The following is a 20,915-nucleotide window of genomic DNA, read 5'->3' on the forward strand; positions in this document are numbered from 1 at the left end:
GCATGGCAGTTTTTTAATATGATCAGAATACAGACGAAGCTTGGAAAGGCAAGAACTATGAGAGGGAAGTGAAGCGACTTTTTTTACAGCTCCTGCTCAAAAACCTTGCCTTGCTGCTTAGTGGAGACTGTAACCGTAGGGTAGGAGGATGGGAGTTTGTAAAATGCTTCTTGTTAAAAAGCAAAGCCATAGTGTTGCCATTTAAAACTTCATAGAATCGAACTCTCAAAATGGGAAGGAGCATTCGAGCTTTTATTTCACTGGGGAAGATGCTGATACCTAGAAAATGTAGGCAGTTTGCGCTGTCATTCTTCAGGCTTCTTGTGTTTTTCTGTTTTGGGCGGTATTTAAAATTTTCCTAAGGGCTCAATAGCTGTTTTAACTAAGGCACAGATAAGGAATTTCACTTTTTCTCTTACCAGTTTTACTTTTCTAGCTGATGATTGTTTACATCTTAAGAATAATCTTGGCTGGATGATTGTTTTTAACTCTAATCATTTTGAACCAAACTACTTTTCTTTCTCATACGTGAAGAGCAGCCACAGCCTCCATGTGGCTCCTGTTGTTGAATTTATGTTCCAGGAAGAAAGACAAAGGATGGTGTCCCATCTTTCTGATGGTGACTCAAAGCTGTTAAGGAAGCAAATGTTTGGCTTCCTTGCAGCTTCCTGGGATGGTACTGCGGGCTGAAGCAGGGACCTCTTTCACCACTCTGCAGGCTTTGTGCCCATCTGCTCTCTGGGACTGTCTCAGATCGGCCGCATGAATCTCGGGATGGATGCCAGTACCTTCAAGTTTTATACCATGTGCGGCCTCCAAGAGGGCTTTGAGCCTTTTGCTGTCAACATGAACCGAGATGTTGCAATGTGGTTCAGCAAGCGCCTCCCAACGTTTGTCAATGTGCCAAAGGATCATCCACATATAGAGGTAACATTACACGTCGTGGGTGGCCCTGGCAGGGCAGGTGGGCCAAGGCACTAAGCTCCCACTAATGCTCCTGTCATCAGGCAGCTGCTTACCTAAGTTCATGCCCTGGCTGCTTACCAACCACCTCCTGTCTGGCCGTTTGAGCTGTAGTTGCAGATACCTTAATTGGAGCAGCTTAGTGGCATCTTACAAATAGCAACCACCTTGCAGATATAGCCTTGCAGATCAGTCCCCAAGCATTTGGGCTGCTGTGTTTTCTCCAGACATTCCTATACTGGTATCGTCATAGCAATGCAGTGTTCAGAGACCTTAAATGTTTCCCAAATAAAGTTCAGTACCTATACTTAAGATGACAGGTCCCAAACATGATTCCTCTGTGCACATAAATTGATGTCATTTAGGCCCTGTGTAATTTCTACAGAAGCATTTCCAACATTTTAAGCTGAGGTGTAAGTAGTTAATGATAATGCTTCCATCTTGCAGGAGGAGCTGAGTGGAGCCACAGATTGCAAGGAGCCTGATTTGGGTTCCTCTTCTTCATCTGCTTGCCTCTGTTTTGCCTGTGCCCACCATGGTTTTTTCATGGTGTGTGTTACGGGAGGCGCGGGAGGGCTCATGGAGAGTCAGACGAATCAGCTCCATTGAAGCATTAGATTCAGTGGCTCGCTTCCACCTGACTATAAGTTCCCTTAACTCACCTTCCAATCTAAATTCAGTAAGCATTAACTCTTAATCTCCCTCTTTTCCCCACAGTCTTACCCAGTAGAACCTTTTCTTGCCCTGACTCCTGCCTGATCATGATTTTAGAAAGCTGGCTCATAAACGTCTGGAGGTCATGAACTTCTTTGACAAACCGATAGAATCTAGAGCCCTGCCCTTAGAAAAATTACAAATCACAGAAAAAATATTTAAGCATACTCAGACCCCCAGAATGAAAATTAGTCTCTAGAACGAAAGAAATGTTTAGATCACAAGAACATTATTATGAGTCTCAGTTGACTTCCTTTTTTCCCCCAGCCCCACAGACACATTTTAAAAATCCATTTTGATTTCTCTTCCTCCACCTCCTTTCCCTGTAACACTTGTGTGCTGCCACTGGGAATTTCCCTAGTATTTAAAGGGGCCTCAGGGGGCCTCAGTGCTCAGGCTGCGGCTGTGGCAGATGTGGGAAATGCACTGATTGGAGGCAGAACCCTCCAAGGGAACTGGGATTTTTCTTTTGAGATTTGGGCTATCTGGCAATCTTTCCCTTAGATATTCTCATGCCCGCTGACAAGGGAAATCTTTGGAAAGATTTTCTCTTTTAGCCACTTGCCCCCTGACCTAAAAGATCAGCCTCAGTGGACACCATGCTCCATCATCCAGATACTGTCCCTCTGTCTTGCACCTACCTGTTTTCTACCCTTGACCTTGCAGAAAACCCCAGGGGTGTGTTTCTAAATCTATAATTTCTCTAGGTAGAGGCAGATCTGTTATTTTCTTTAAGGCAGAGTCCGAGTGATCACGAAAGTAATGGTTTGGTCCTCACTGGTGACAACTTTTATAGTTTGCAGAAAGCCTTGACATATATGTAATGTCAATGAGGGAAGGAGGGTCAGGGTCAAGGTCAGGCCTTAAGATATAAGGTAAGGACCCGTGGTGTTTCCAGGTCGTGAGGATCGATGGCACCATGGACAGCCCTCCATGCCTCAAAGTGACCCACAAGACGTTTGGCACACAGAATAGCAATGCCAGCATGATCTACTGCCGCCTGAGCATGCCCGTCGAGTGCCACTCCTCCTTCAGTCACAGCCCCTGTCTGGACAGTGAAGCTTTCCAGAAAAGGTGAGGGCAAGGCCTCCAGCTCCCAGAGGTGCTCATTGTGTCTGCTATAAAGTTGGTTTTCCATCTGTTTCTTACTCTACCTCAGCGCAACTAGAACTTTGTGGGTAAGGTTCTCTGTGCTTTCAGTCTAGCAAAGAAAGGAGGGTGAGTGTGTACACCCACTTGTGCATACACATGCATGTATGTTTGTGCAATGCATAATTGGGGGACCAATCAGGCTAAGTAGGGTCACATCTAATGGAAAAGTTTCTACTCTTCTTGAGTTCTCTGAGTTCCTAGTCTCCTTGCAATCTACAATTACTGATTTTGGAGTGAAAGGAGAGGGTGCAATTGTTGTTGCTTTTGTCTGAAATTAGAAGTTTCTGGAGGCAAATGCTGCCTTTCTTTGCATAACTATGGTCAGTGTTCAACTCAGCAGCCATGTAACTCATGAGTAATAGGACTTCCTCTCTGATAAGGAATATATACTTTCCAGTCTTTCTTTCCTTTAATGTCTATTTTTAATCCTTGATGTAAGTCTGCTTGTCTAGAGCAGTCTTGTCCAGGTGTTCTCTAGAGCAGGGGTCCCCAACCCCCAGGCCGCAGACTGTTACCACGGTTAGGAACCCAGCCTCACAGCAGGAGGTGAGCAAGCCAAGCTTCTTCTGTATTTGCAGTGGCTCCCCAGCGCTAGCATCACCACCTCAGCTCCACCTCAGATCATCAGCCCTAGATTCTCATAGGAGCACCGGTCTCTGGTGCCAAAAAGGTTGGAGACCGCTGCTCGAGTGTTTCACTATCTACCAAGTTTTAAACAAGCACAGCTGCTTGAGAGAACAGGAGAATGTATTCAGAGGTATCCCTGCTTACATTATTACAGTCTTTTCAACACCCTCCCCACCAGCTTTAATTTACCGCCTGGGCCGAGGGCCAAGAGTTGGAAGTCATAGCTCTGGATGGTAGTAGCAGCTTACAGATGAACAAGTCCCAAGACCAGTTTGAATCACTCGTGTATTGGAAATAGTTTCCTAAACTTGCCTTCATCATTAAAGGTAGATCAATTGCCTGTCAGAATTGTGGAATTCTCTGTACAGCTGAACAACTAAAACATGGATTATCTTCCCCCCAGGAAACAGATGCAAGAAATACTCTCTCAAACAACCACAGTAAGTAAATGTGCTCAATTCTGATTTTAATTATTTGAGTCTTTGCTGTGCCTGGTAATATGCCCCTTACAGCAAAGATCTGTCTTGAGATCCATTTTAATTGCCAACTACTATGTCTTTTAAAATCTATCTTGATGCTTCCAAAACATGTCTATGGCATTTCTCAAATGAGGGAAGAAAAGACAATTCTGTGCAAAACAGAAGCTCTACATAGAGCATCTAACTGGGCATTGTTGTGTACTTGCTGCCCATTTGCCACCAGGGACCCAGCACTGCCTTTCTGATTAAAATGAACATCCGTTGGGGAGGGGAGGGTCTTAATGAAATCCTTTTGTTTGCTTTTTTATGTAAACTTCCATAAGTCAACTCTCCCATCTCTCTGAGCAGTGCCAGGAATAATGTTGAAAGTAATCAAATGAGGAGAAGGAGCCAGGGAACCAACCCAGAAGAAGGAGGTTGTTTTGGTCCCTTCTCTATAGCTAGACAGTGTCAGAAAGCAACACTTCCTAATTTTTCTTTCTCTCTCTCATTCTTTTGTTAGCATCTGACAAAAACAAACAAACAAACAAACAAAAACAACATTTCTTTGGAAAAAATGTATATCACCCCTTTTATAACGTTATCCTGCAGTCCCAAGTTTATAGGCTAACTGCTGCCAGGAATAAGATTCTTGCTGGTCACACTTAAAATATGCAGGGTGCTGTGCTAGGCCCGTTGCATCACATCTTCACTTAATTCCCACAGCAGCCCTGTGAGATGGACGATCTTATGCACTCTGAGGCACAGAGAAGATAAATGGCTTCTCAAAGGTCACACAATTGATAGATACTGGTATCAAGGTTCAAGCCCCATTTTATCTGGCTGACCCTTTTATCTTTTAATCAAAAAAATATGACAGACCACAAATAAATGTAACTTCATTAAGAATAAACGTGCTCAGTTTCTTGAAGAAAATAATGAAGCAATCACTTAATGCTTTAGTTATTATTACAATATAAGGATATGTTTCATAAATAGTTATGATGCCCACCAAGATGTGCCATAATTTTCAACACCGTGTCGTTGAGCCCAAAGACCACATAAAGCAAGTATGGTCACAATATGGGCTTGCTTTCGCAGCATGTTTTTCAAGACTTTCAAAAAATATATATTCTGGACTTCCCTGTATAAGTGGGAAGTGCAGAGGGAGTTCTCTGAGCCTCAACTACTCTCTTCCGAGGGCAAAGTTCTTTCTCCCCAGCAGCTTGGTTCTGCCCTGCTACCCAGGAGAGGGTTAGGGTTCTGTGCAGGCATTCTAAGCAGTTACCATTTATTTCATCAGCAGCATCTTCTGAGCAAAGGGTGGTATATTAAGTGTTTGATGCTCTAGATACTAAAGCACAACAGAAAAAGGAAAAATAAGGAAGCCAAAGTCTCTAGTCAGCTCTTCCTCCAAGTCTAGAGTAGAGTACAGTGGGATGCACTTCTCGAACGTGGGATGCACCTCTCAAACAGTGCGTACTTTTAAAGGAAAAAGGGGCCAAGTGAGCTGCAGCATTATTTCTGCCTCCTGAGCATGCTCCCCCAAACTGGGGGCCACTCACTCTTCTGTGGTCTCTCTCCAGCAATGCTACTACGCAATCCGCATCTTTGCTGGACAGGACCCCTCCTGTGTCTGGGTCGGATGGGTGACTCCCGACTATCACTTATACAGTGAAAAGTTTGACCTGAATAAAAACTGTATGGTGACTGTTACTCTGGGGGATGAAAGAGGCCGGGTCCATGAAAGGTAAGGGGTCTTCTCACTCCTCTCACCCTGCCCCACAGTCTTTTTCTCTCTAATCCCCACACCCCCAAAGAAGGAAACATCCAGGGTCTATTTAAAAAAGGGAAATGAAGCACAGGCTTAAAATCCTGAAGTAAATGGGGCGGGGGGGTTGGGGGGGGCAGGTTTACTATGACAGGAGAAGTGTTATTAGTGAAAATAGTGGGTAATTTCATCACATGTATAAAACATGACACAGGGATGGGAGATACAAATGGACAATTAGGAGGTCTGGACAATTCCATCTCAGACTCTTCTCCATGATATCCGGGCAAGTCCCAGTTTCTACGACATCAGAAGAAGAAAGAGAAAAATCCCTGGGTGCTTAAGACAAGTCACTTCAGAAGAAATAAAAAGATGTACCACATCAGACAGCAGCTGATCAAGTCAGAACTCCTCACCCCAAGAGTTTGTCATGGCTGAAAGCACAAAGAACATAAAAGACATTACGAAATTATGAATAATCACCACTAAATAGAAATTAGGGATCTTTTGAGAAAACACATTTTGGGCATACACATACCCTCGCACCAGTCCATCGGTGCTGCCACCAGACAATCCTTGGCCAGCTATGCCCCAGAGGTGACCTACAAGATATGCCCTGTGTCCACCTGAGATTTAAATAAAAAATACATATGTGTAGAGATGCAATAAGTTGTTTCTCAAGCTGACCTTTCTCCCTACGAGTTCAGGAAGGTTTTTTGCCATTAGTGTTCTTTACATGCTACTGGTTCATCAAAGACCAGTGTCCAAGGGTCAGGTGCAATTGCTATGTCGGGGACGATTGTGGGCAGAAATTTAAGAGCACAGACTGTGGAAGCAAACTGCCTAGATTTTACACTTTGCCACTTTGGACCAGTCACTTAACCTCCCTGGGCTCAATTTCCTCATCTATAAAATGAAAATAATAGTTCCAATTTCATAGTGTTGTGAGGGTTGAATAAGATAATACACAATACCTAGAACAGTGCCTCAAGCCATGAACTCTATAATAAACATTAACCGCTATTATTACCATTACTGGATATCTATCATGTTATGAGACCCAGAGTAGATGCTGTAAACATCTGGTTTAAGTTGGAAAGCAAAGTATGCAAATGTAGTTGACCAGTCCATGCTTTCTTTTTTAACCAGAAAAGCAAAAGGCAGATGTGCTCATCCAAACTGAGTTGATTGCTCCCATTTGCTGGCTGTGCCACACCAGACTCATTAGTTGATTTATCTGAGCCTCAGTGACAGCATTTATTATGAAAATTAACTGACACATTAGCACTTAGAATAAGACCTAGTAATTTAGTAGGTGCTCTGTAATTCTTTGTTTTGTGTAACAAGAAATAAATACAGGATCAATTTTCAGATGCTTTCAGGCATTTCAAGTTTGAGTTCTTTAAAATATGACCAGAGCGTGGCACTTCATGCTCTCACAGCTTCAATGCATTATTAATTGAATTCTGTAGTAGTCAGCAATGAACTTAGTACTCCGATCACTAAAAAGCAGTAGTAACATGGCTGGAGTTTAACCTTTATTGAAATCTAGCAATAGCTATAACTCTTTGGAAGGAGCAACTCACACCAGCCCTGCCTGAGGGCATTCACACTGAGAAATCAGCCCAATGGATGCCCCCAAAGGAAAGCGGAAGACAGGAGGTGAATATGCTTACAAAGGGAATTTCCATTCACAGGGAAAAGTCATAGACCTGTAGAGCTGGGAGGAACCTTGGAGAATTCTAATCAATCTTGGCTTTCCAAGATCAAATTAGATTGACCTTAGGATGCTTAAAGGGGCTGCTCTAGCATCAGATATAGAGTTGCTCTCTTGTTTAACCTGAGAAAGATCACTTCGTGTTGCTTCAAGCAACTGGCTTTGTTTATATCATATACCCTAGGACTGGGCTCAGGAGGAGACCATATCAGCTGCCCCCTGCCCACAGCCGTTATGAGGGACTCAGGAATCACCTTTGCCACTGTGCCACTTCTCTAAAGCCCACCCAGGTTTTGAGATCTTACAATTAAGGAATCAGGCTTTGGAGACTTAAAAAGCTTCTTGGGTATTAAAGTTACCTTTTAAATCTAACGGCACCTCCAATAGAGTTTACATTCCGAGTGTTGGTAGGTAGCCAACTGAGAAAGGCACCCAAGCTAGTAGTTAAGAGTACAGGGGGCAGAACTGCAGGGAGCTGGGAATGGGGGAGGTTACTATAGGTCAGCGGGGTGAGAGGGCATCAGGGACCAACTTGACTTCCTTTGCAAGTCTTCCCAGACCCACGCCTGCCATTCTAAGAAATACGGCTTTAAGCTTCTAGATACCCTGACACTGGGGCTAGGCTAGGACTCTGAATACAGATTTTTGTTCCTGCCTCTCATACCAAATGCCTGAGTCTGCCTATGGTGGTCACCCTCTCTGTGCCTCCATTTCCCATCTCTAAGGTGGGAATACTACCATACCCATTATCTGTTTCAGGTGGGTGAACTGACATTGAGCCGGGAAACAGTCACCTGAACATTTCGCTCTTTGGACCGAAGTAGCTTGATAGATTACCACATCCCTCAACTGAGTAGTTCATGCCTGAGGAAACTGGGTTGAAGGCGAATGAATTCATTTAAGAAAAAAAGTTATTGCAGGCAGACTGGAAAGCCTGGGGCATTTCATTCCTGAGTCTTGATTGTAAACTGCCACAGTCCCAATTCTGTGCCTTCATCTCTTTGGCTCCTAGTGTAAAGCGCAGCAACTGCTACATGGTCTGGGGTGGGGACATTGTGGCCACTTCCCAACGATCGAGTCGCAGCAACGTGGACCTGGAGATCGGCTGCCTCTTGGATCTGGCAATGGGCATGTTGTCCTTCTCAGCCAATGGGAGAGAACTCGGCACCTGCTACCAGGTAGGGATGGTTTCTGGGGCTGATATAGCGACATCCCTGGCCTACGCGCTTAGGGCTCTGCCCTTCATTCTTCAAATTCAGCATTCCCACCACAGCATGTGGGTGATGAGCCCACTTAGTCCACAAGCCATCTTGGAAAACAAAGAGCAAAGTAACTTCATTTTGTACAGAAAAGGAAAAAAATGGGGGGTAGATGGTAATCATATTTATTGGTTGATCAGATATGCTGGTCATCTTTCTAGAACATAGCCAGTTTTTCCTTGGTAATGAGCTCTAGAAAGTTACTCATTCCATAAATATTTCTTATGCAACTTTTGTTATCTGCGCTATACACAATACAAGATTTAAAAGGTGGGAGATACTCCCTGTTTTAAGAAACATCTGTGCTCAAAATATAGACCCCTAACAACTGATCAATTTGCTAGGGAGTATTCCCTTTGCAAAGGGTGATTCTCATTCCCTACAGATTCCTTACAGGGTCCTTTAAAACGACATTTATAGAAATAACATTTCCGTATTTCATTGACTGTGAAGTCTGATAGAACTGCTTAGGAAAATCAGTTGTACACACGCAGGTTTACTTGTCATTAAGCACAAGAAACCTGATTTCCTTTAAGCGAGATTTTCATCCTTGATGGCCAGGTAAGCTTGGGAAATGCCACATATTATATCTTCTTTTTGAAGTTTTGCAATGAATGTGAACTTTAAGAAAAACTTTAGAAAGAAACCTGTCTAACCTGGCACTTCTCATGTTATTTAACCAAGAAAAGCATTTTCTTTCTTTCTTTTTTTTTACTTTAGCAGTTAGTAGTATTCTATAAGCCTAGAGTTCTACTGAGCACACCTGGGAAAGGCTAAAAGAAGGAGTTAAATTTTAGTATGAAACCTTCTCAATCCCCCAAGGGTAGAATGGAGAGTCTTTATCTGTGGACAGAGAGTGTCATTCAAGTTCAGGGAGGGAAGAGCTCTCTTTCATCAAAAATGTTCAGGAAAGTGTTCATTATGGCGAAATCTTGATTTTGAAGCCAAAAAAAAAAAAAAATTTCCACGTGGAGAGAGGGAAGAGTATTAGGGTGAAAGAATGGTACAGGAAGCATTATAGAGATACAGAAGCATAAAGTATGTTTAAGGGACCAATGGTCAGACCAGTATGGGGCTTGTATGATTAGTGGTGAGAAATTCATTTAGAAAAGTATGGAGGTATTGATACCAAATGAAAAGCTCGGGAAGGTTGCTGACCCAGGACAATGACACAGTGTTTAAGGAAGCTTAGCTAACTAACTACAGCAAATAAAAAGCATCCTGCAGCTAAATAAATGGGTAAAAACCCTAGATTCCAAAATCAGCCCAGGTTACAGCCTCCAGCCTAAAAAACCTCTTGGCAGCCATTTGGCCCCTGGTTGGAGAAATGGCATCAGGAAGAGAGAGTTAGGGTAGCTGTCCCAGATCTAAAATGCTCAGGGACAGAGAAGAGGCAGACCAATCCCTTTCTGGGATCCAGGGCCAGCCTGCTGGCATACAGGGAGCTGCCTCTTCTCCAGTGCCTCCTGCAGCAAGTAAGACTCTATGCACCTCCTTCTCCTCCTGGAAAAAAGTAGAATCATCAGCACCACGCAGCAGGCTCGGTCCCGCAGCCGAGGCCCCATGGGCTGTTCCCAGAAAGAAGCATTTGTGAAACCAGGCTTTGAGGCAGAAAGTAAGGTATTACTCTTCTAGTACTTTCTCAAGATTCTACCTTCCTCCCAACCCCCTGAAAAGATCTTATATACATTACTGCTGTCCTTCAAAATCCATTAGCTTTTTCCCATTAACTTTTGAAATGAGTTTGACTGAAGGGTCCTCCCTGAGCTGCAGAGAGCTCTAAAGCATCTAATAACTTTTAAGGCAAGTTGAGCTTTGGAGGTCCCTAAGTAAATAAATAACCCATGGCATTCACCGCAGCCATGACTAACCTGCCTCAGGGAAAAGCCCATGATGTTGAGGAGATGTTACAAACAAAGAGTGTGGCTGCTTTATTCCATCTTTCACAGTAGTTCCTGGGTGACAGTGGGCTAGTCACTTGTCTTCTCTGAGCTGTGTGTTGCACCTACCCCCAGGATGCCTGCCTCTATGCTATGCATATAAATCCTGATTTCTCCGCTCAGTGGTCCCAGTCCTGCCTCCCGCCATGAGGAATGTTGCTGTGAGTCGGAAGAGAGCCAGGCCACTGAGCAGGGGCCTCAGGAGGCTCACACCCAGCCAGTCCCCTTCTCATTCCAGGCAAGACGCTAACGTGTCCAGCTGCGCATCTGGTCCCCCGGCAGTAGGATAATTGTTATTCTGTAGCTATAGCCATTTTCATTTTTCAATTATCTCTAGAGGAGGAGGGCAGCAATATTTATATACTGGCTTGCTATTCAGAAAGGACCAGTAACCAAAATAATGAGAGAAGGATTCTCCCAAACAATATTTTTAAAGCTCCCCATTAAATACTGCTATGCAATTTGAAAACCTTTTCCTGTCCCACTTAATGCAATCATGGGAGAAATGAGAAATAAAATGTATGTTTAAGAGACATACTCTTCAGTTATTGACACCCCTGCCACACTGCTCTGAGAAGTGAGCCAGCTGTAAGATGCAGATTTATGAACAGGGTTATCTTTCAATTCAGGCCAGTTCCTATGCCCTGATCTTCTCCAATGATTAGAAATAGAATGTTTATTATTGCAAGGACAAAATAGATCAGCCAGTGTTAAAAATACCTTAAACACAAAGGGGGAAACAAACGTCTGTTGTACTTCACACCAGCCCCAAATCTGGGCTCACTGCTCATTCCTTTAAAATCTAAGTTCCCCATCAGGGTGTAAGCTCCCCGAAGGCAGAGGCTGCCTCTTATGTGTACTGCTGTGTCCTCTGCAGGTGAAGTAGTACCTGGCACCTAGCAAGTGTTCGCTAGGTATTTGTTGTCAAACTGCCCGACTCAACTGGGAAGCCTTTCTATTTTTTAATTGCTGCCTAAAAAATTACCACAAAATTAGCAGCCTTAAACAGCATACATTTATTATTTCACAGTTTTGAAGGTCTGACCGGGTTCTCTGCTCAGGTTCTCACAAGGCCAAAATCAAGGTGTCGGCTGGACTAAGCTGGCGCTATCTGGAGGCTCTGGGAGGAATCCACTCCAAGTTCATTCCAGTTGTTGTCAGGGTCCTGTTGTGGTTGTAGGCTGAGGTTCCGAAGTCCTTGTTGTCTTGCTGGCCGTCAGTCAGGGCCACTCTCTGCTCCCAGAGGTGCCCACATTCCTCTCATGTGGCCCTTTCTGTCGTCAAAGCCCCAAAAGCATGTCCGACTCATCTCATGCTTCTGATATCTCTGACCTTCTTTTCTAGCCCCAGCAGGAAAGAACACCTGCTTTTTAAGGGCTCATGTGACTACATTAGGCCCACAAGGATAATCTCTCTTTCTCAAGGTCAACTGGATAGTGGTCTTCCGTCTGCAGAATCCCTTCTGCATTATAACATTCACGATCACAAAAGTAACCCCTGGGGTCCTGAGGGCCATTTGGAATTCTGCTTATTACTCTTCCAACTACTATTTTTATCCTTGTGTACGCCCATCATGAGCCCACACTTGTGTTATCTTATTCGAGCGATTGAAGACAGTTTTCCATTGTCCACCGTGGTGGGAGTGTTCTCTGCAGGGCAGAAATAAACGTAATCCCAGGGCACCTAAAGGCTTTCAGGGTACCTCCTCTCTTCAGGAAGGTTTGAGGAGAGCACTGGCCTCTGGCTGGGTAGTTTATAAAGTTTGCAGGAGCCAGTCGCGAGGAACCTAAAAATGTGCCACCTTCTTCAGCCGGTAGCACCCTGTACAGGTATGACTTAGTTCAGCATAGGGAACCTTCAGCTGGATGCATTCCTCTCTCCCTGAGAGCACGGAGTCACATGGGCTTCTTGTCCGGTTAGGTAAAGTTTTCTCAGCCACCAGAGCTCTTCTTGCTTCAGGTTGCCATGATTTGATGGACACACATTGTTCTAGATGCCACATAATGGGTATTTAAGAAATCTGAGGCCGGCCCAGGTCTGAATCTTGCCTTATGGCCAAATTTGCGCCAAGATCAGATAAGAATTTCCTGTTTGTGTCTCACCACTGTAAGCCTCAGAGTGTGGCATAAAGCAGGTATATAATAGGCACTAAATAATTATATGTTGAATGTCCTTAACAAAGCTTCTTTCAGATGTAGTGAGGCAGTTCTAGCAGTCCTACATTTTGGTTTTACAGACATTTATCCCTTCATATCACCCATGGGTACTTGAGGCATTGGAGATAAAGCAAATGTTTGCACCTAAACTATGAGCCCACTGCAGTGTACTAGAATGAAGGCTGGGGTTTAACCAGTCTGGCCTGCTTCATCATGAGCAAATGATAGCACTGGACCGCGAGATCTTTTAAGTCATGGCCATAAAAATGTGCGGGTTTTTTTTGGTTTTGGTTTTTTCTTTTTATAAATCTTATATCTAAATGCATTGAGAAAGTTTGTTATGTAAAGGAAGCCTTTAACAAATATCCTGACCCCCGCCCCTCCGCCAAAAATTGCTCACTGTATTCATTTTCTATTACCACATAACAAATTAAGTCAAACTTAGTAAACCGAAACAGCATACATTCATTGTCTCATAGTTTTCACGGGTCAGGAGTCAGGGCACAGCTTCGCTGGGTCCTCTGCTCAAGATCTCAAAGTGTCAGCCAGGCTGCATTCTTTCCTGGAGCTCCGAGTCCTTTTCCAAGCTCACGACGTTGTTGACAATTCAGTTGCTTGCATTTGTAGAACTGAGGCTCCATTTCTTGCTGGCTGCAGCCAGGGGCCAGCCATTCTCAGTCCCATGAAACCCCATGGAATTCCTTGTCACATGGTCCTCTCACAACATGGCAGTGTACTTCTCCACCACCAGCTAGAGTATCTTTCCATTCTGCTGAGATAGAGTCTGGTATAATGTGAACTAATCAAGGGAGTGACAGTCCTTTCACTTTTACTGCATTTTATTTGCTGGAAAGAACACACAGGTCTTAGAGGAGGGGGTTACACAAGGGGGTGACTCACTGGGGGAGCACCTTAGGGTACGTCCACAATACCCACCATCCTCTAATTTGGTGGGTTGGGAAAGTTGCAAGAATTTCCTAATGTCTGAATTTATTTAAAGGAAAAAGACTTCAGGCGGTGGATTGAAAGTCCCATTTCGTCCTCCTTGGTGCTCCAAGTCTGATCAAAAGCCCTACATCAAAGCGAGCAAATACTAAGTGGAGCCCCAATGTCATGAATAGATAAATCCATGTACCTCATCTAAGTGGCTGCTAAAAGACAGTCAGTGAATCCACGCCATTTAATTTGAGAATTAGAATCAGAGAGAGAAGGGGGTAGAGAGAAGTCCAGAAGAACCAAGTGAAAGGAGAGGTTTTGAGAGAAGAGACAGGCTCTGGAGGCAGCCTCTTCCTGTTATTCTAGGGAAGTGCGTCACAGTTCCTGCCTACAAAGCAGCGGTTCTTAAATGGGGTGCTTTTCTCTTCAGGGAACATTTGGCAATCTCTGAGAACATTTTTGATTGCCATGACTGTGGTAGGGGTGGAGAGCACTCCTGATATCTACTAGGTAGAGCCTGGGGATGCTGAAAATATCCTATAATGCAAGGAAGAGTTCCCAACCCCCGGGCCATGAAACTGGTACCATTCTGAGGCCTGTTAGGAACCAGGCTGCACAGCAGGAAGTGAGCAGCAGGCAAGCTAGTGAAGCTTCATCTGTATTTGCAGCTGCTCCCCAGCGCTAGCATCACCACCTCAGCTCCACCTCAGATCATCAGGCATTATATTCTCATAAGAGCACCGGTCCCTGGTGCCAAAAAGGTTGGAGACTGCCACTATAATGGATAGGACAGCCCCCACAAGAAAGACTTACCCAGCCCAAAATGTTGGTAGTCCCAAGGTTGGGAAGCCTTGCTATAAGAGGCTCCCTCTGCTTGCCTGACCAATGGCCATTCACCTTTAAAAATAATACTGAAATCACCACCCCACCCTTCATTAAAGTGAGCAGCAGGCAAGCTAGTGAAGCTTCATCTGTATTTGCAGCTGCTCCCCAGCGCTAGCATCACCACCTCAGCTCCACCTCAGATCATCAGGCATTATATTCTCATAAGAGCACCGGTCCCTGGTGCCAAAAAGGTTGGAGACTGCCACTATAATGGATAGGACAGCCCCCACAAGAAAGACTTACCCAGCCCAAAATGTTGGTAGTCCCAAGGTTGGGAAGCCTTGCTATAAGAGGCTCCCTCTGCTTGCCTGACCAATGGCCATTCACCTTTAAAAATAATACTGAAATCACCACCCCACCCTTCATTATCACCTCCTCTGGGCAGGTGTATCCATGCTATGGAGAGCCAGCACATCCCATTGTTCTGTGACCAAGAGCAGGCATTGCCTTTGGTGGCAAGTGAGTAGCTCCTACCTCTGACTGTCTTCCTGAGCACTGGGGAAAGCTATTGGCTTCAGTTACCTGAGAGAAAATGAAAGGATCTGAGATTGTTCAGCCCCAAGGAGAGAGGGTGAGAGAGTGTTTAAGGTGGGCAACAGTAACAATATCTATCGGTAGGCACCAGGTCTCTGACAGTTTCTGAGCAGTGAAGAATGACTAGCCAGTGAACTGACTTCTTTCAGCTGAAGCTGGAGTGGGGGCATTAGTTAAAACACCCAATGATTTAGCCATCTATGATTTTATAATTTGGGGCAAACCTCTCATTATCATTTCCAGGTGGAACCCAATACCAAAGTATTTCCAGCAGTCTTCCTGCAGCCTACAAGCACTTCTTTGTTTCAGTTTGAACTTGGGAAGCTGAAGGTATTTATCTGCCCCCTCATCTAATGGCTATGATAAGAGAAGTCACACTAACTATTAGAGGGGGAATCCCAGGACTCAGGAAACAGGGCAATCTGTCACTTTCTCACTTCTATGCCTCCCACCCCCAGGCTCCTATACTTATCTGTGAAATTCATAAGACAAAGCATAGGTTCTCATTTTCCCCTTCCCCTACTTCTGCTGGGTGCTGAAATCATTACTTAATGTGCACATAAACCATTAGGAAAGGTCTTAATGCCAGGAAAGCCTTAGAGGTCCCTGGATACATTTGTCTCTTTAATTTATACTCATTGAATTGGTTATCGTGGCTCAGGTGCATAATCCAGCAACTGAGAATGTACTGCACGAGTATCCTCCTCACTAATGCCTTTCCGCCTTGTCCCAGACTGCAATGCCCCTGTCGGCGGCCATATTTAAGAGTGAAGAAAAGAACCCAGTCCCACAGTGTCCACCTCGCCTAGACGTCCAAACCATCCAGCCTGTGCTCTGGAGCCGCATGCCCAGCAGTTTCCTGAAGGTGGAGACGGAGCGGGTGAGCGAGCGCCATGGCTGGGTGGTGCAGTGCCTGGAGCCCCTGCAGATGATGGCGCTCCACATCCCCGAGGAGAACAGGTAGCGGAGGGGCCCACAGAGGACGGGGCAGGCCTGAGACAGGGCGAAGCAGACCCAGCAAGCCCAGAAGGGAAGGAGGAGCATCCTTATTGGCCAAGGGCCCTGCTCAGTCTCGAGATGACAGTCAGTTTCCACAAAGCCTCAGTTTCCCTTCTTTCCCTTTCTCACTTTCGTTATTCACTCAGAAACAGTAGGCTATTCCCTGTGATGGGCCTGCTGCAGGGCCTCACCGTAGCTCCGAGCACCTGCACTCAGAAACATTGCCATGCCTTTAATTAAAAATCCTGGTGTGACCCTGAAATATGCTTACTGGTGGCAAAAAGGGGAAGGATGAGGCACACCTAGCTTGCTTATAGAACCGAGAATCAGGCTTCTGGCCTCCCCTCATTAGAGGCACTCTTGGATTATGGCTTGGGTTCGATCCCAGCACTGTCACTTTCTGGCTGTGTGGCCCTGGCTAAATTATTCATGCACTTCAGGCCCCAGTCTCCTTATTGATACAATAAGATAAATGTCCACCCAAAAAGATTGTATAGGTAAAAATCTAGTATAGTTTCTGTACATAGTAAGAAGTAAGTTCTATTTTTATGGATATTATTACCCCTTGATCTCTTAGACGAAAAAAATTAGGTAATAGAGGGCGGAAGTATTTTAGATATCCCACTGAGTCATGGGCAGCAGCAGGGCAAGACAGGCTGGTGTAAGGAAGGAGCAAAAGTCCAGCCAAATAAGCCTTTTCTGAAGAGTCCTCAGATCCATGGTGAGGAGCAAGACAAAGTAGAAAATCTAAGCAAAGTTCGGAGCCCCTGCCCTGGGCCCCTGCATACGAGGGAGCAACACACAGACAAACATACTTCTAAAGTCAGGAAAGAGAGTTAACTGATTATGCCAACTCACCTGGGGTTGGAAAGTGTTTCCTCTCTGAACAGACCATGGCCTATTTGTTTTGGCGGGGAAGGGAAGCCCCATGGATGATGACAGGTCAGAGATTATACAGATGTGTAGATGGTAGATTGATGGAGGGCTTCAGCTGCATCTTCCATCAGAAAACAGAAGAACCCCTTGAGCCTACAAATAAATTGACCCAGTCACCTCTGTTATATACCCGAATGTTTGTCAATGTTGAGATTTTGGATTTTCCCCTAATAAGGAAGACTTAAATGTTTGGTAAGCTAGTATCGTTTTTTAAGTCTTACAGACTTTTGAGAGCCTTGTATTAGATATGGTGGATTATTAGAAACTTGGATGTGGATCAGAACTGGGAGAGGAATGATGACCCGTAAGAGAAGGTCGGGCAGAGACACCTCCATCCTTCTACTCCCTCTTCCTTCACTAAGCTGGGTGAAACCCCTGGGAATTCAGAGAGCAAGAACTCTGCTGAATTTTGGCACATTTTTCTCCCTGTGGAGTGGTAGATTGCTTGTCTCATTCTCAGGTGTGTGGATATCCTGGAGCTCTGCGAGCAGGAGGACCTGATGCAGTTCCACTATCACACGCTAAGACTCTACAGTGCCGTGTGTGCCCTGGGAAACAGCCGAGTAGCCTATGCCCTGTGCAGCCACGTGGACCTCTCCCAGCTCTTCTACGCCATTGATAACAAGTACCTCCCCGGCCTCCTTCGGTCTGGTTTCTATGACCTGCTCATCAGCATCCATTTGGCCAATGCTAAGGAGAGAAAGCTGATGATGAAGAATGAGTACATCATCCCCATTAACAGCACCACTAGGAAAATCCGCCTGTACCCAGACGAGTTCAAGAGGCATGGGCTGCCTGGGGTGGGCCTGAGAACGTGCCTCAAGCCAGGATTCAGATTCTCCACCCCTTGCGTTGTCATGACCAGTGAGGAGCATCAGAAGCAGAGCCCCGAGATTCCCTTGGAGATTCTCAAGACGAAGGCATTGAGCATGCTAACAGAGGCCGTGCAATGCAGTGGGGCTCACATCCGGGACCCTGTTGGGGGGTCTGTGGAGTTCCAATTTGTGCCTGTGCTGAAACTCATTGGAACGCTGCTGGTCATGGGAGTGTTTGATGATGATGACGTTCGGCAGATCCTCCTCCTGATCGATCCCTCTGTGTTTGGGGAGCACAGTGGAGAGACAGAAGAGGGAGCAGAAAAGGAAGAAGTGACTCAGGTAGAGGAGAAGGCAGTGGAGGCTGGGGAAAAGGCCAGCAAGGAGGCTCCAGTCAAAGGCTTGTTACAGACCCGATTACCAGAGTCCGTCAAGCTGCAGGTAACTTGAGGCAGCAAAGATTCTGCCCTTGGAAATTGCAGGGGAGGGAGACAGCACAGCCTGGCAGTGAGACAGGGACAGGACACTGGCCTGAACCTGGAGGGTAGCAGAGATGCTCAGAGCACCCACTGGTCATTTTCATTTCTGACACAATGTGCCGCCTAAGCCTCCCCAAAACAAAATGAAATACCAACCCTCATCAATAAGGCATCTGCTTTAGAATTGCTTTTCTGGTACCAGAAGTGGATTTGCCCTGATCTTTTACTCTTTGGGACTAAAGGGCTCACTTACAGCTGCCCCCTTGGCATCACCTGGGACACCTCAACATTCCTAAAACACAGTCTTACCAGATAAAAGCTAGCATCAGTGATGCACTGAAGACAGCAACTTTTGTCTTCTGGGCACCGAGAAAGGATAACTGAAAATTAATGGAGTGGAACAGACTGCCCCAAGGAGTGAGCCCAGCTCCTGGATTTCAGTTCCCGTTCCTCCACCGCTTAACTACCTGTGTAAACTTGCCAAGTCAGTAGCCTATCAGAGCCTTAGCTTTATGATTTGTAAAATGTGGATGATAATATAGTAAAATATAAGATTAAAATGCATTTTTATAAAACACAATATGAAATATGCTTTATCATAAAATATTAGAATAAAGTAATTTGCAGTTGAAGTTCTAGTAACCAATGTGATAGGATTGGTAGGTGGTCAGTTAATTAAAGCATTGAATACAGAGGAGAAGCATAACAAAATTTCTATATATACCTTAAACGTTGTATTAAAATATATAAATGTGCTATTCTAATATAGGGCTAGGACCTTTTATTGAATGTGAATCTGAGTGGCACACAGAGTCCTCTCTTTTGCATAGATGACACCTATCATACACTGTCTACAGTTCCCAGTTTGGGGGTCTTTAAAATAGACTGCAGATTTAGAAGTAATTGGAAAGCTGGGTGCAGAATGCTTCTAGATTTTTACGATTTGCCCCATTTTTTTGTAGTCATCTAACTCACACTCAATTTTCAGCGGTTTTTTTTTTTTTTTTTTGAAAACTTGCCTTTTACAGATGTCCCTTAGTCATTCAACTTAGTTTTCTTATTTCATTGGCTTATATAATTTTTAATTAAATATTGTCATTAGAATCATAAGTATGACTGGCATAAGCTCTAGTTCACCTGGCAGGAACACAGGTTTACAGATCTGTCAGAGACTGTGCAGCTAGGTGAGAGCCTTCCTCCATCCGGGTGGACTGGAGAGAGTCCATTAATTTCATGAGAAGTTAAGTGGAGGAGGGTTAATAGAACTTCTGCTTAAATGAAAATATCAGGAATACAGTGAGGGTTAAAGGAGATAAAATTTGGCAAGTGCTGGGCATAGCATCTGGCATATAGTGCTCAGTAAGTTACGGCTATTGTTTTTCTTATTAGCGTAAGTTCTAATAGTGATAATATTAGTAATAACAATCCTGAGGAAGTAATCACAGAAGAACAGTTCCTATAAACAAAAACAATGAAAGAGCCAGATGTCAGGAAGGAGCCAGTGGTCACAGTGCAATTTGGTGATGGTTTCTGTACTGAGCTTAGAGCCCTGGGAGAATACTCAGAAATGCTGTTCTCTCTCTCCACAGGCAGATTTACTCTGTCTTTAGTGAGCTTATTTCCCTCCTCTTCTCCTGGCCTGCTCTCTAGATTCAGGCCAACTCGGACTCAAGTAATAGCTCCATGCTTCCCATGGGACACTGGATCAGTTACTTAAATCAGGCAACAAAGTCTCAGTGTTAACATCAGTAAAATGGGTATGCCAGGTGCTTCACCAGTTCACATAAAGTATTATGTTAGCATTTATATACACTTGTTACAGATGTGTGAGCTCCTCAGCTATCTCTGTGACTGTGAGCTGCAGCACCGAGTGGAGGCCATCGTGGCCTTTGGCGACATTTATGTCTCCAAGCTCCAGGCAAATCAGAAGTTCCGCTACAATGAGCTCATGCAGGCCCTGAACATGTCTGCGGCCCTGACCGCCCGGAAGACCAAGGAGTTCCGCTCACCCCCACAGGAGCAGGTGAGAACCCCTTTCTGAGCCTCCATCCCATTCCTATAGTGAACTTGAACCCTACGGATCAGGGCACATGAAGCTTTTATGTGCCTGGGGCAGCCACAAGGGCTGTGGGAGATTAAAAGACCCAGTGAAATATCAGGAGACAAACCTAGTCCTATTCTACTGACAACTGAGAAGCACCTGCCGATTATCTTTTGGGTGAGAATATAACAAAACTGTGCATAGGGCAAGGCTTCCTCCCTTCCCTCACTCACATCTCTGTCCCCATCACTAAGTCAAAGACCGTATCACTGTCAGAATCCAACTTGTACCCCAGCAAGGAGCCACCAGTTAGAAAAATGTCTGTCCAGTCCTAACAGAAGTTACTACTCTCTATCAGAGACCAACAGAATACAGTCAGTGTTTCCCAACTTATGAGAGTGGGTCTTTCCCACCTAAGGGCCCAAACTCCCTTGCCTAGTGACTGAGACCCTCGAGAGCCTCCCCAGCCCCACGAAGCCTGGAGAACCAGACTGGGCAGATAAGTCCCTTTCTGTGAGGTATTGTCTTTTCCT

At 44.9% G+C, this 20,915-nt stretch overlaps 1 protein-coding gene across 1 annotated transcript in view; it reads left to right on the plus strand.

Moving 5' to 3' along the window:
* RYR3 (ryanodine receptor 3) overlaps positions 1-20,915 on the plus strand; it is a 331,058-nt gene that overhangs the window by 155,062 nt on the left and 155,081 nt on the right. Inside the window, exons 28-36 of the mRNA XM_015595855.2 lie at positions 719-927; positions 2,576-2,751; positions 3,860-3,896; positions 5,501-5,664; positions 8,415-8,580; positions 15,356-15,442; positions 15,846-16,072; positions 17,508-18,303; positions 20,164-20,364. Of these exons, the coding sequence (XP_015451341.1) occupies positions 719-927; positions 2,576-2,751; positions 3,860-3,896; positions 5,501-5,664; positions 8,415-8,580; positions 15,356-15,442; positions 15,846-16,072; positions 17,508-18,303; positions 20,164-20,364 (2,063 nt within the window). The remainder of the gene's footprint in view (positions 1-718; positions 928-2,575; positions 2,752-3,859; positions 3,897-5,500; positions 5,665-8,414; positions 8,581-15,355; positions 15,443-15,845; positions 16,073-17,507; positions 18,304-20,163; positions 20,365-20,915) is intronic.

Source organism: Pteropus alecto, unplaced genomic scaffold (assembly GCF_000325575.1).
Source record: "Pteropus alecto unplaced genomic scaffold, ASM32557v1 scaffold86, whole genome shotgun sequence".
Lineage (NCBI taxonomy): Eukaryota > Metazoa > Chordata > Mammalia > Chiroptera > Pteropodidae > Pteropus > Pteropus alecto.